Consider the following 15,700-nt stretch of genomic DNA (forward strand, 5'->3'; position numbering starts at 1 on the left):
ATTAAAATAAAAACACTGATTCATAATCAGTTGCCGAGCTTATTCCTCTATTAATGTGTCAGCCTTGTCTCAGTGGATAGTACCATCATGTCTGAGTCAGGCGGCTCCATGGACATTATCTAGGCTGACACATGTAGGATAATGGATAAGTCTCATTATTGTTAATGAACAGCATATGTCATTACTGATGCTGACATTGAGACACACTTGATGCTAGGGCAGAGCCTGCAATGGGTTACAGAAGTTCTCTCCTTTCTACTTGTGTATATACTGTAGCTGATAAACAAAATATTGGTATTCACCTGTATGAGGACAGATGTGACAGCCTCTGCACCCTCAATCTTCATCAGTCCAACTATTTGGCCCAAGAAGATGGAATTCCATTGTAAAAGGCCTGTATTACATTGCGACACAGACACTAATAGATTGTACAAAATCTGTATGTTCTCTACAACCAGTCACACTCAGTAAACAGCAGGTGATTGTGTACAGCTTACACACTCAACATTATGGTAGACTCAGTTGTCAGCCAGACACCCATTTTGCCTCTTCCTCCAAATTTGGTAAGGTCTCATATCAACACTGCAGTGCAGTACTGAGGGAATAATATGCTCAGAGGTGCTATCTTTTGGACAATAAATTAAAGTGAGGCCTGGCCTATTTAGGGAACATAGTACCATTTTAAAAGATCCATCGAGTTCACCCAGTGTCTGGGCCAATATTTATCCTACATTCAACCTCATTAAAGCAAATGTATCAGCCATAGAGTCATTGAGTCATACAGCATGGAAGCAGATCCTTTGATCCAAATAGTCCATGCAGACCATGTTCCCAAACAAAACTAGTCCCATTTGCCTGCGTTTGGCCCATATCCCTCCAAACCTTTCCTATTTGTGTATTTGCCCAAATGTTTTTTAAATGTTATAACTGTACCCGAGTCCACCATGTCCTCTGGTAGTTCGTTCCACATACAAACCACTATAAGGCCACCTCTCAGCCTCCTGGACTCCACTAAAGAAAACCTATGCAATGAATATTGCTTATTTTTATAACTCAAACCCTCCATTCCCAGCAACATCCTAGTAAATCTTTTCTGAACCCTCTCCAATGTAATAATATTTCCTATAGCAGGGCTACCAGAACTGTACACAATACTTTCAAAGAGGCCTCACCAATGTCCTGTACAACCTCAACATGACATCTCAATTCCAGTACTCAAAAGTCAGAGCAATGATGGCAAATGTGATAATGCCTATATGCGATGCAAATTTCAAAGAATTATATACCTGAACCCCTAGGTGTCTCTGTTCTACACACTACCCATGGCTCTACCATTAATTCCTGCCCTTGTTAGTTTTACCAAAATGCAATATGTTGCATTTATTCAAAAGAAAGAGTCATATCAAATTCAAAATGTTAACTCTCTTTCACTCTCCATGGATGGTCTAGACATGGTGAGTTTCTCCAACACCTGCTGCGTTTAACCTTAACATGTTTGAGTGATTTGCAGGCTACTGACCTATGCAGCTGTTCTAGTCATTGTTTACAGGTGTCAATATATCACAACCTCTCACACATCGGTCTCCTGGTTAACCTTAAATGATCAAGCCAACCCAAACTTGTTGTCAGGCAGAATTCAGCACAAGCCACATGAACCCCTTCCCCACTTTAATTCTTCCATTTTATCTTAAATTATATACACAGTAACTATAACATTCCCACAAAGTACAAAGTTTCTACCAATCTTCTGCTGAATTAAAGGCAAAAAGGAGACACATTTCCAGTGGAAGGAAGGTTCTGCTCCACAAACTCTGAGGTGACATTAGAAATGATATGCACACTATGTCCGTAGAAAGCATATTGCCTGGGTGCATAATGGCCTGGTATTGCAACTACTCTGCCCAGGACTGTAAGAAACTACAGAAGGTGGTACGCACAGCCCACACCATCACGGAAGCCAAGCTCCCATTCATAGGCTCCATTTATATGGCTCATTGCCATGGAAAGGCTGCCAACATCATCAAAGACATATTGCACCCCGTTAATGATCTCCTACAACCTCTTCCATCAAGCAGAAGATACAGAAGTTTGAACACATGCACCAAAAAGTTCAAGAACAACTTCTTCCCAGCCGTTAATAGACTGATAAATGTATTCTCTAACATCAAATAATGCTGATATTGTTAATGTTGATCTTGCCTAGTGCATGTCCTGTGCGGTGTAACCTCTATGCCTTACTCTCTCACCCTATGATCTGTATGTCCTTGCTTCTTACGATCTGCCTGTACTGCTCACAAACAAAGCTTTTCACTGTACTAGGTACACATGACAATAAATCAATCAATCAATTAATCAATCCGAGATTTTCTTAGAAGAGATTAATTTCGGATGTTGATAATGTATGAGTAGAAAGTGGGACTGCAATGGCAATGTTCCAGGAGGTGGCTTCGTAATTGGCTATTGCCAGTGCTATCTTAAAATTGCCGGCCTGTAGTGATTGGGACCAGGTTGATGTCATTAACAATGAGGTTCTTGATTGGCATTGTTAACCTGGACCAATCAGGAAAGCCTTGGCTGACTAACGTAACCAGGAGATTAGAATTTCCTCAGCTGAGGACTGACTTTGAGCTTGTTGGCTACAGCCAGTGTACTGTGCACTGGTAAGTAAAGGGTGATGTGGTGACAGGGCCAGCCCTCTGCAGTTGTTTCACAATCACAATCAAGAGCTCTGCTGCCTCATGGAGAGGTGGGGTTTGTGCTAAGGTTGCAAAGAAAACAAGAGGGTATCTACTTTTGCAGATGTCGCCACGGGGAGTCAGAAATACTTTTCTCCGCTGGACCCAGGCAATCAGGCCCCAGCAGGTCCCCCTAGTGGTGGCAGCCAGTTACACAGGTGTTTTTTCCTTGGGCCATGGATAGCCTACTTTCAATGGACTCTCATGGAAGACTTGGGCATGCTGTCTTTTTGCAGCTTGTGGACTCTGCATGCATTGAGTTGTTGGGGGGAATGGGGTTGGGGAGAGGGCTGTTTTACCACTGGCAAGGTGACAGAACAGCTGGTCAAAGTTGAACCCTGGATTACTTTAATTAGGTGCCTGCCTTCAGTTGTTACACAGCCACACACTTTTCATTCTGCTCCTGTTACAATTGTACAGAGGCAGGATTGTGTTGGGCAGTCATATCGACGTGGCTCCTTGACTCTCACCTGGCCACCCTCCCTCCCAGGCTGGCACCCAATTGCTCCATGACCTTTCAAAATAATTAGTTATTTATTAAGTAAAACAGTTCAACAACATGAAAAAAAAAGCCTGGCTACGCAAACAGTGAAATATCAGATCAAGTGAGGTACAATTATCTTGTATAACACCGCACCTTCTCTTTCCTGTAAGGAATTTAAGCAGGCATTTTGGAAATAACATGACAGCCATTTTGAGCTTTGGGATAATATCATTGCTTTTCTTTCACTGTCAGGCAAATGACTGTAAGTATCAACATTTTTCATGAAAATTCTCTAACCAATCTGTTTCTCGTTTTTAGACATGATTCCAAAATGCCTTTATTATCCCCAAATGTGCTATTGAGTCTATCCCTGGCTGAGAACAGCTTGGTGATCTCATTCATTTGCTACCACCCTGACATCTGAACTAACTACTCATTAACAGGGACAATTAGCAACCCTCTGGTCTTCATTCTGAATTGTGAAACATCTGAGCCTCTTCCTCTTTGCACTATCTCCCGAGACGTAGTTGTGATCAAGGAATGAGATAACTTTGTTTCATTTAAATTACATTTTTGTGTATGTAACTATTGTTGACTTTACCTGGTGCTAGAATAATCATTTTCATTTTCCGTTAAGTAATTAAGCAATTGGAAAATGCATTTTGGAATGCTCGGTAGAAATGTTAACCCTACAATCCAGGCAAACAACAGCAGTTAAAATGCTCCAGGTTATGAACCTGACCTAAAGCTGCCCAGATTTTGACTCAGAAATCCGAATAAGTGACTAGGCAGCCCACTTCAAGAAGCAGTCTATTTCATTCAGTCAATATCAATCTCCATTGATCCTTGGAGATTGGAGGCGAATGAACTTATCCACTTTTGAATGTGGGTCTTCCACTGACCTGAGTGGAAAATATTGTTGTGGCTTTTCCGATAGATGAAGTCAAGAGAGAAGAGGATTATGGATCAGATCAGATCACCTTTATTTTCCATATTTCCTTTATGAGGCAAGAAGGAGTGCAAGCGTTGCTCAGGGTTCAAGGAAAGTTGAGGCCTTCCTCCGTCTGATGAAGGGTCACTGGACCTGAAATATTCTCTCCGATTTCCCTGCACAGATGCTGCCAGACCTGCTGAGGTTTTATGGGAATTTCTGTTTTTGCACACTACACGTTCCCTCTTTTGAGATCCTCCCAGAAATCCCCTTTTCCAAACTTACTTAAATATCAACAGCCAACCATAGGCTACCCCTTGTATTTCTGTAGGAATGGGTATGAGGTGGACTTGGAGCATATAATTGAGTTAAAATTGCATGGGCCTCTGTTCTGTTGCAGCAGATTTCTAACTAGGCCAACCACCTACCGACTAGAAACCCATCCAGAGTTAAAATTTGGACCTGAACAAGTAAGTTATAGATATCAGGCTAACATCAATGTGATTATACTCCATCTAGAAAATATACATTTTGTTTATTAAAAAGAGTAATGCATTCAAATGAAAAGACCATACTGCATGGCAAAAAATTACCAGAGAGCAGAAAATGAGATAAAAGAACATGAATCTGAAGTTTTGTAACAAGGCTTGAGTTATTAAAAAAAAAAACAGGTTATGTTGTGTATAACAAAGTGTTGAGCTGGAGGAACGCAGCATCAGAGGAACAGGAAAGCTAACATTTCGGGTCGGGACCCTTCTTCAGAAAACGATAACAATACAATGTTATATCCACACTGGCACCAGATTTATTAATACATTGCTATTCAATATTATTGAGTGTTTGTACAGAAATCAGCTGCCACACAGTTCCTACATCGATTTCGTAAATCTACCTGTCGGATATTCCCTGGAATTTTGTTCGGGTGTCTGGAAAGGGAGTGCTGTGAAGAAACCTGTTCCAGAGAAGAGGCCCGGGAGATTTTTGAAAATGACCGCATCACTGTAAGAATTCCATTTAAACGTTTATTTTAGCCTCTTGTCCCATGCTCACCCTCATTTTCTCTTTTGCATTCTTTCTCTGATCACATCAGTGGGAAAATCGCAGGTACTGAGGATGATGGCTAGCTGCAATATGAAACTCTGATTACCTTATTTATTACAGCTTTGGTAGTCACCTCTAACTTTAGCTGACTTGGGAAGGTCATTGAACTGCTTATCTCGCTGAGCTGCCATATGGGAATTGGTAGAGGTAATATTGAGTGCCAAGGGAGCTTCTTTTTACTGTGTTCTGTTCATTGCTTTGGTTTATCTTCCTTCTCTCAGTATCAAGTTGCAGTTCAATCTTTTATTTACTTGGGTGAACAGAATTTCTAGATGTGAAACCTTGGTAGCATTGTACTCTTTTGCAGCACTCTTAGATCTACTTTTTACATCAGTTATTTATGTTATTGCTCAGATTTGTTAAAATCCCCTCTGCCTTTAATCTGCTGAAGCCATTTTCCTCAGGCAAAGACACAATGAAGATGTTGGGAATCATCCCCACATATGGTAGTGTTGCAAGAAAATATGTTCAATGGGCAAAGCCAGACACACCATTAATCCCGATTGTGCATGGTTCTAAATAAGAAAATTTAGGCCTAAATGTGTTTACCTCCTGTCCAAAGTAATAACAAGCATGGCATTGAACTGAAACTTTATACCAGGAATGCAGTTATATCAGATGGAAGAGTTATTCTGCAGTGAGGTATGTAAGCAAGGAAAATACGTGTGATTGTTTAACTAGTTATTTTTGGATTGTGCACTCAATGCAGGGGGTGATTCTGCCTTTCAGTGTTGTAAAGTGAGGAGCAATGGTCACTGTGTGTTTTTCTCATTATATCATCAATGTAGTGCCCTTGACATTCCATTGGTTTAAATGTAATGGACAGAAGATGGCTGCAGTGTCCCTTTAAGTTCTACTATGGACTTGTCAGCAAGGGATTGAAGAATCACTGTCATTCGAATCCCCTCTTGTGACACAAGCACGTGTCTTTTTATTGCTTCAACCTCCTTTTTCAATCGTCTCTCCTTAATACATTTCTCCTTCTTTGACTTGACATCAGTTTTGTATATCCCATGTGGTATTCTTTGTGTTGTTTATTGATCTTTCGATAAATATATAAATGTACATTATCTTTTAGTGCAAGGGATATATTTTATTTGTGATTCACATTTCTAATTCCTCTAGATTTAAAATCTCTCTTTTCTTTGCAGGATATATTCTGGCACTATCACAGTCGTGGAAGTATGTACGATAAACTTTGATTTATTAAATTAACTGAAAAAACATGGATGTGGATATGATAGAGAAATTGTGTGTCTACCTCCCATTCAATGGACCTTGCTAATCTATAGATATTTTTAATCAACTTGTTCAGACATGTTATGATATTTATCTAGCTCACGTAGGGGACTTGAACCTAACCTTCTAGTCTGGAGGTAGGGACTCCTTGCTTAGCCATATGGATAGGAGAATTGTATTTGTAGGAATGACAGAGACAGCAACATCTTTGCAATCAAGAAATTTCCAGTGACTGTTACCCGACAAGAAGACAAGTCCAAAACTATTGACCTTAATAAAGCCTCCATTCTAACATTAACACACTGCAGGTGGCCTAAACAAGATGACAGTCAGAATTTCACCCCTCATTGGGAGAAAACCAATCCTCGAGAGTTGCTGGCCAATCTGATTGACCAGCAGCCCTATCAGATTCAGTAGTGCCAGAAGTCAGTAGTGGATGCTGTAGGGACTGCAAATAGGGTCAGGAAGATCAACGACAATGTTCAGAAGGACCTTTAGGACAAGATGAATTGCCCACTCTGGGTGTTGGGAGTGGGCATGTTTTGGATGCCACACAAGGAGGTACAACCATGGGTCTATAATTTAACAGAGGGTTGTCCTAGTTGCCTAAAGGGCTTCCAAATGATATGTCCCTTTTCCTTCCCGCCTTTTCAATAAAGTTGTTAAAAAATACACAAAACCCAAAGTTGCTGGAAAAGCTCAGCAGGTCTGGCAGCATCTGTGAAGAAAAACCAGAACCGGACCGGAAACGTTAACTCTGATCTTTCTTCACAAATGCTGCCAGACCTGCTGAGCTTTTCCAGCACCTTCTGCTTTTGCTACTGGTTTACAGCATCTGCAGTTCTTTCAGGTTTTGTTAATAAAGATGCCTTCCTACTCTGCTTCACCTGCCAATTTCCCAGAATATTATGGCAGTGAAAGCAGATTAAGGACTTTATTTGGCACTAATTGGCCACTTAAGACCCACAATAGGCTTAAGGGCGAGTGTGGAGTGAGTAAATCACCCACCCTGCATTCTACGAAGTAGACAGGAACGCAATGGGTTGGCTACCCAACATGTTTTACATGCCCCTTCCCATATGCCTGTGCACCGAAATCACACCCAGCAGGGAGTTGTAAAATCCACCCCCATGTTAAACAACAAGTCTATTAACATACATAATTAAATGGTGAAGATTTTAATCTGGGGATAAAAATGAAGCAACACAGCAGGCCAGGCAGCATCAGAGGAGCAGGAAAGCTGGTATTTCAGGTTGGGATCCATCTTTAGAAATGGGGAAGGGGGAAGGGTTCTCTGAAATAAATAGAGAGAGGAGGGGTGGGGCTGGGGAAGGTAGGTGAGATGGTGATAGATGAGTGCAGGTAGGCAGTGGTGGGGATTGGTCAGTGAGGTGGGAGGAGTGGATAGGTGGGAGAGAAGATGGACAGGTCATGTCAGGTCAAGGAGGCGGGGATGAGAGGGAGATTTGGTCATGGGATGAGGCCGGGGGTGGGGAGATTTTGAAGCAGTAAAAGTCACATTGAGACCATTGGGTTGTAGGCTTCCAAGGCAGAATATGAGGTGCTGTCTGTGGGTGGCATCATTATGACACTGGAGGAGGCCCAGGATGGACATGTCACCCAGGGAATGGGAGGGGAAGTTGAAGTGGTTTGTGACTGGAAGGTGTTGTCATTTGTTACAAACAGAGCGCAGGTGCTGTACAAAGCAAAGGCATGTTTTACTTCTGCAAGATTATATTTACATATATTTGAGGCATCAGAAGCTTCCAGTAAGTGAGTGACCATTTAACTTCAACAGAAAGACCTTAGACATGGTCTTTCCCCACTGTGCCTTGGCAGCAGATGTCCTAAATTTCAGTGCATCCCTGACCACATAGTCCTGGACCTTGGAATGTGCCAGTCTGAAACACTCAGTCGAGGTCAACTCTTTGGTCTGGAAGACCAACTACTTTCAGGCAGATCAAAAAGAGTGTCTTTCGTTGAGTTGATGGTCCTCCAGGCGCAGTTGATGTTTGTCTTGGCGTATGTCCTGGAGAACAGACCGTAGAGCACAGAGTCCCACATCACGGAGCTGCTCAAGATGAACCTCAACAAAAAGCACTGCATCTCTCTCCAGACCTCCTTTGCAAAGGAACATTCCAGCTGGAGATGTGTGACAGTCCCTATCCCACTGCAGCCACTTCAAGAGCAGAAACTGGTGGTGCAGACCAAACAGGCTTACACAAAGGATCTCACAATTGTTGCCCTTCTCACCACCAGCCAAGTGATATCTTGGTGCTTGTTGGAAAATTCTGGTGATGAAGCATTCTGCCAAATGACTTTGCCAGTTTGTTCAGAGAACAAACCAAAAGGATCTATCCTCACCTTTTCCCACAGGGTCTCAAGGATGTTGTGCTGACCACTTCTGGATGGACTTGTAGTCAACTGTGTTTTTCTCTGCAAATTTCTCCATGAAGGATAAGTGATATCGAATGGTGCATTCTGCAGCACCAAGGCCAGTACCATCCTTCACAACACTGGCAACAGGTAGAACCTCAGTATGTAGTGACACATGGTGTTTGCTTACTGAGGGTCTACGCACAGCTTGATGCAGCCGCACACAAAGGTGGATATCGGATGAGTGTGGCATTGTGTACCTTCATCCCCCCTTATCCAGAGCTTTGTACATGGTGCCCCTCTGAACACAGTCCATCTTAGACTTCCAGATGAATGGGCCAGAACAGCGCCACATACAACATCAGGGAGTGTGCCTCAGACCTGATGACCAGGTTTTTACCTACAATGGAGAGAGTGTGGTACTCTCAAAAGCCCAATTTTTGCTTCACCTTGGCAATGCGATCCACCCAAGACTTGGCACACACCCCAACCCCTCTGAACCATATTCACAGCAGCTTTTGGTAGTCTGTCCTGATGGTAAAAGGGATAAAGGATCGATCAGCCCAGTTCCCAAACACATGGCCTTGCTCTTGTCTCAATGTACCTTCACTCCAAAGGCCAGTTTGAACTGGTTACAGATGTTCATGAGTCTGCAAACTGACAGTGGATCTGTGCAGAAAACAGCAACGTCATCCATGTACTGGAAGACTATGACCTGCAGGCGTTTGCTGCCTAAAATAGTCACCTCTCTCAGGCTCAAATCTTTCCTGGTGGGCTAAGCAAAAGGCTCTATACTACACGCAAATAATGCAGGAGAGAGTTGGCAGCATTCCTGACTCCAAATCTGATCGGGAAGCTTTCAGATTCCAACCTATTGATTGAGATTGCACTAACAATGTTGGATCCAATTGCAGATTCCGTCCCCAAAGCCCATTTTGGAGAGCACATCCCACATGTAGATGTGTGATATCTTGTCAAAGGCCTTCTCCTGGTCCAGGTTGATGAGGCAGAAATCCAATCCCCTTCCCTGCACATAGGCAATAGTATTCCCGAGGAGTGCAAGGCTCTGAGAGATCGTCCTTCCTGGTGCAGTCTGTGAATTATCATCACAATGAGAACAATGTGAAATTGTAGTATGAGCTTTTATAATATTGGCTTTGTATACTACTTGTAAAGTGGTCTTTTGACACGTGGTCTTCAAAACATTTGGAATAACAAGAAACATTGGAATAGCTTCTAATACACAATGGCAATGAGATACAATCCCTAGGCTGCACTGTTGTCTTTTTGGATATGGGTTTGTACAACTTTATTTTCAGTATCTGCATGCATTGGTTTATTTAAAGATCTGCTTATGTTACATCTCAACTAAATCTTCACATGACTGTAAATTCATGCTAATGATAATTTTATAGCAATTTGCCCTTGGTCTGAGTAACAGGAAGTTCTGATTATATTTGCAGAGAATACACTTCTACTATACCTTCTGGATAATGCAGCAAAAATTGTTGAAGGTCAAATGAAAATTTATGAACTTAGAAAGGAGCTCACTGAAAAGAAACAAGAAATCCATGACTTACAAGATCAACTCTCAGCAAAGTTAGAAAGTTGTGTTGATGATAAATAATAGGAAAGACATTTTATTTTCCCTGTTTGATTCTGCCTTAGCAGAATCAAACTATTAAGTTTATGTTAAATTCGTAGTGAAAAGCTTTTTGATCAATAAAATTGAGGTATGAATGATAAATGTTATAAATGCATTGTATTTAGGCCTGTTTCATTTGTCTTTTCATCTGTACCTTTAGATACTATTGTAGTTTGAATCTAATATTTAAGCTATAAAATTTTAAAAGATTCTGTATTGATGAATTTGTAATAAATTAGTTTTTACTCATACTTTTACTCGAGCGTTCCAGTTTGAATGTAATATAAAGTAATTACGTATTTGTGTTTTATCTTAACATGTATTATTGACCTCTGAATATATTATATTTCAGAATCAGTTTGAATAGAAATGGGATTGGTCCAAACACTTTACGAACTGAATATTTGAGGTGAGAGAGATAGTAGGAACTGCCAATGCTGGAGAATCTGAGGTAACAAGGTGTAGAACTGGATGAACACAGCAGGCCAGGCAGCATCAGAGGAGCAGGAAAGCTGACATTTTGGGTCTAGATCCTTCTTCAGAAATCTTTGAGGTTTTCAGAACAGTCTTCAAGTATGAATGTTGCCAATTCTCAAAAGCTCAGTAATTGTCAATAGCAAATATTATCTAGTACGCATTACTATTAAAAAACACTGACTCAAATCAGATGCCATGCTTATTCAGCCATTAATGTGTCAGAGTTACCTCAGTGGATAGTACCATCACTTCTGAGTCAGGAAGTTGTATGTTGAAGAACTAACACAGAGCTGATGCTTGTAGGATATGGATGTCTCATTGTTGCTAATGAGCAGCATACGTCATTACTGATGCTGACATTGAGAAACACTTGGTGCTAGGGCAGAGACTGCAATGGTGTACAAAAGCTCTCTCCTTCCCACTAGTACATATAGTGTAACTAGTAAATAAAATATTGATGTCCACCCGTATGACACAAATGTGTCACTCTTTACACTATCGATCTTCATCAGTCAAACTATTTGACCTAAGAAGATTGAATCCCGTGATAAAAGGCCAGCATTATGTTGTGACACAGGGGTTAACAGATTGTTCAAAAGCTGTATGTTCTCTACAACCAGGCAAACTCATTATCCAGCAGGTGATCCTGTACAGCTTACAAATTCAACATTAAAGGTAGACTCAGTTGTCAGCCAGACACCCATCTGGCCTCTCTCTCTCCATCTTTCATAAGATCTCACAACAACACTGCAGTGCAGTACTAAGGGAATAATATATTCAGCAATGCCATCTTTTTATGAGAAATTAAAATGAGGCCTGGCCTCACCACTTAGGTGACATAGCACAATTTTAAAAGATCAAGGGTGTTCTCCCAGTGTCCAGGCTAATATTTGTCCTTCATTCAAGCTTATTAAAGCAGATTATTCAGCCATTTAAAACCGAAAGAACTGCAGATGCTGTAAATCAGGAACAGAAACAAAGTTGCTGGAAAAGCCCAGCAGGTCTGGCAGCATCTGTGAAGGAAAAAACAGTTAACATTTTGGGTCCAGTGACCCGTCCTCAGTTCTGAAGTTTCTCAGTCCTCAGACCCGAAACGTTAACTCTGCTTTTCCCTTCACAGATGCTGCCAGACCTGCTAGGCTTTTCCTGCAACTTTGTTTTTGTTATTTAGCCATTACATCATTGTCGGTTATGGCAATTTGTTGTCAACAAAACGGTGCCAAATTTTCTGTACTACAACATTCAGGTTACAAAGTAATTCTGTGGCTGTAAAAGCAGTTTGGGACTTCCTGAGGTGATGAAAGACTATAACTTCCAATCCTTCCTCCTTTATCAATTTTACTGCATTCAGGCATCATCTTAGCTTCCAACTTCATTGAAATTATTTTATAGGATGTGAGTATCACTGGCCAAGCCAGCATTTGTTGCCCATCCCCAATAACTCTGGTCACCCACCTTCTTGAACTGCAGCAGTCTGTCCTGTACAGGGACATTCACTGTGCTGTTGGGAAGGGGGTTCCAAGATTTTGATTCCAGTAAAGGAAATGGTGATAAAGTGCCATGTCGGAATGGTGTGCACTTTGATGGGGAATTTGGTTCTTTTGTCATGCATCTGCTGTCCTTCTCCTACCAGGTGATAGAGGTTGCAGGTTTGGAAGGTTCTTTTGAAAGATCCTTGGTGAGTCCCTGCAATGTATCTTGTTTGACATACATAGTGCTGCCACTGTGCATTGTGGTGGAGAAAGAGAATGTTCAAGTTGGTGGATGAGATGTCAATCAAGTGAGCTGATTTGACCTGGATGGTATGAATTTTCCTGTATATTTTTGGAACCGCACTAATCCAGGCAAGTGAAGAGTAGTTCATCACACTTCTGACTTGTGCCTTTTAATGTGCACCTGCAATGTTGCTAATGATGACTTGTGAGTAAAGTTGCAGCGGATTAAATCCATCTCCAGGACCAATTCTGAAAATTGATCACCGTTCCCTCGCCCATGCTCAAGGTCTCAACTGCAAATCTCCAACTGAGGTCCAAATCTTCCCAGATGCTAAGTAACATTTTCGTCAAGTTTCACATTAGGTTTCTTTCTGTGAGGTGCAGCACATTTTCACACACAAACTCACCTCTTTAACTAACCACCACACCCCTATGGTGCAACTTTTATCTGATGCTAACCCAATTCTCCCAAGTCACTATAGCCAGATCTATTTGCCATAACCAGAATATCCCAGGATCTCTGATGCTGGTGTCAATTTTAGAAGCCTTTTACAGAAGTCAAGTACAGTCAGCCAGAACCAATCTGCTTAGTTGGGACATTTGCCCTACATATCAGATAAGGGAATATTGATCCCATGCTCTGCACCTTCCAGGGTGGCCTGATCTGAAGGGTGTTTCCATTGTCTGACAGAAAACTATTTCCCTTCAACTCTGACACATGGCCAATTGGTTGGCAGTGTGCTCGCTACGGAAGCTGCAGAGGTGAATTTGACATGGCTTAGGGCTATACAGCAAGATGTCCGCCCACATGCCCAACCCTTGATTGATTATTGTTGCCAACCATGACAAGCTGCATGGCTTTGTGTCTGCACTGAGAAAGCAAGACCAGGCAGAAGTATTATGAGCATCTTAACTCTTGCTGAGGAGGGGGAACTGCAAAATGGCAAGACAAGGCAGGGATGCTGGGAGGATCCAGGTAGGCGCAAAGAGAGTGAGTGCTAAGAGAGCAAGCAAGCAGTCCTGAGATACAACCTGGTTGAAGCAGTGAGCTGGGTGCCTGCTGAAGTACACCACAATGTCAATGTAACAAAATTACACTGATAGGTTCATTGCATCTCAGAGTGCAGCATTAAAATGCATAAGTGGATCAGAGATGTACCATGAGTGCGCAGTGACGTGTACTATGAGTGCGCAGTGAAACATACAATGAGTGTGTAGTGTACATGTAAGATGCCAAGGTCCTTGGACATGAGGTCCATGCAGCTGCTGCCCATGAATTGGGTCCTTAGACATTGGAGCCTGTTATCCAAATCGGAGGAGTAAATGGTAAGCTGGAATCTCCAGGTACCTGTTCTGACTTTCATATCTGGAATTGTCAGCATCTAGTTTCTGTCAGACAGGTGGCCAAATAAGAGAGTGCATATTAATGAGGTGAGACTAAGTAATAATGTCATTTTTTTTATTCATTCACAGGATGTGGACATCACTGGCTAGGTCAGCATTCATTGCCCATCCCTAATTGCCCAGAGGGCAGTTGAGAGTTGACAACATTGCTGTGGGCCTGGAGTCACATGTACGCCAGACCAGGCAAGGGTGGCAGATTTCCTTTCCTGAAGGGCATTAGTGAACCAGATGGGCTTTTCCTGACAATCAACAATGGTTTCATGATCATCATTAGAGTTCTAATTCCAGAATCTTTTTATATTGAATTCAAATTCTGCCATCTGCTGTGAAACTACCACCTCAGAATATTACCTGGGTCTCTGGATTAATAGTTAAGTGATAATATCACCTCCGCAGTTCCTCCCCTTTCGTGATGTCACAATCCATATGGGAAAGTGCCTGATAGTCCACTGTTAAGGCCCACTACTCCTAGGGTATTCACACAGGTTAAAGATTTAAATAAATTATTCAAAGTTCCCAGTTTAATCATTTGATGAATTCAGGTTAACAAAAAGCACTGATCGGGTTTCTGTACTTAACATGAACTGCTATTTATTACAAAGAAATGAATTCTAATTACAAGTTACCAAAAATATAACTTATCACCACAGCCTGCCTATGTGGCGCAATCAGTTAGCGCATTCGGCTGTTAACCAAAATGTTTGGTGGTTTGAACCCACCCTGAGGGGATGAGCTCCGTCACCTTCCCTGGTAGTCTAGTGGTTAGGATTCAGCGTTCTCACTGCTGTGGCCTGGATTCGATTCCCGGTCAGGGAATCTAAATTCTGCTCTGCTGTTTTTTTGAGGTGGCTCAGTCTTTAGCACTGCTGTCTCACAGCGCCAGGGACCTGGGTTCGATTCCATCCTCGGGCAACTGTCTTGGGGGAGTTTGCACATTCTCCCCATGTCTGTTTGGGTTTCTTCCGGGAGCTCCAGTTTCCTCCCACGGTCCAAAGATGTGCAGGCTAGGTTGTTGGCCATGCTAAATTGCCCATAGTGTTCAGGGAAGTGTAGATTAGGCGGGTTATAGGGGGATGGGTCTGGGTGGGATGCCCTGAGGGTCAGTGTGAACTTGTTGGGTAGAAGGGCCTGTTTCCACACTGTAGGGATTCTATGATTCTATGATCATAACTTGACTAGCAGAAACCCCTTCTTAAATCCTTACACACACATGCAGATAGTTACAGAAAAACAAACTTGGATGTTATTGGTGGAAGGGAAAAATATTAGGGAAACAATCGCACCTCTCCACAGCACTCCTGAGGTTCCTTTTGCTTCTTCCAAGTCCTGATCTCTAATTTCCTTATTTCCTGATTCTTTCAGTTCTCTGCTGATGGTCAGTTGATGTGGGCATTATCTAGTTTTTCAGTCACTGGTTACAGGCTACTGTTTACAGCAAATGGTGGAGGGAATAGCTAGCTGTCTTTCAGTTTTCCGTTACTTCACTGCAGAGAGAGAGATTCTTGTCTTCTTTGCACTCTGGAGGTTTCTGTACAGTTACTGTACACATGGGGTTAAAACTCACTCAGAGATAGTAGGAACTGCCGATGCTGG

General features: G+C 42.1%; 1 protein-coding gene across 1 annotated transcript; it reads left to right on the forward strand.

Moving 5' to 3' along the window:
* Positions 1–3,330: 3,330 nt before the first annotated feature.
* On the forward strand, positions 3,331–10,684 carry LOC125486098 (vitamin K-dependent protein Z-like). Its single transcript, XM_048612248.1, has 4 exons — positions 3,331–3,481; positions 4,988–5,151; positions 6,403–6,433; positions 10,330–10,684. Exons 1-4 carry the CDS (start codon positions 3,418–3,420, stop codon positions 10,491–10,493), a joined length of 423 nt encoding a protein of 140 aa, XP_048468205.1. The 5' UTR covers positions 3,331–3,417; the 3' UTR covers positions 10,494–10,684.
* Positions 10,685–15,700: the final 5,016 nt, after the last annotated feature.

Source organism: Rhincodon typus, chromosome 25 (assembly GCF_021869965.1).
Source record: "Rhincodon typus isolate 14 chromosome 25, sRhiTyp1.1, whole genome shotgun sequence".
NCBI classification, from domain to species: Eukaryota; Metazoa; Chordata; class Chondrichthyes; order Orectolobiformes; family Rhincodontidae; genus Rhincodon; species Rhincodon typus.

Excerpts from the sequence above, each read along its gene's own strand:
- LOC125486098 (XM_048612248.1), top strand. The coding sequence starts at position 3,418 with ATGACAGCCATTTTGAGCTTTGGGATAATATCATTGCTTTTCTTTCAC. Across the intron at positions 3,482-4,987 it reads TCACTGTCAGGCAAATGACT|TGTTTGTACAGAAATCAGCT; the intron begins GTAAGTATCAAC and ends AATATTATTGAG. Across the intron at positions 5,152-6,402 it reads TTGAAAATGACCGCATCACT|GATATATTCTGGCACTATCA; the intron begins GTAAGAATTCCA and ends TTTTCTTTGCAG.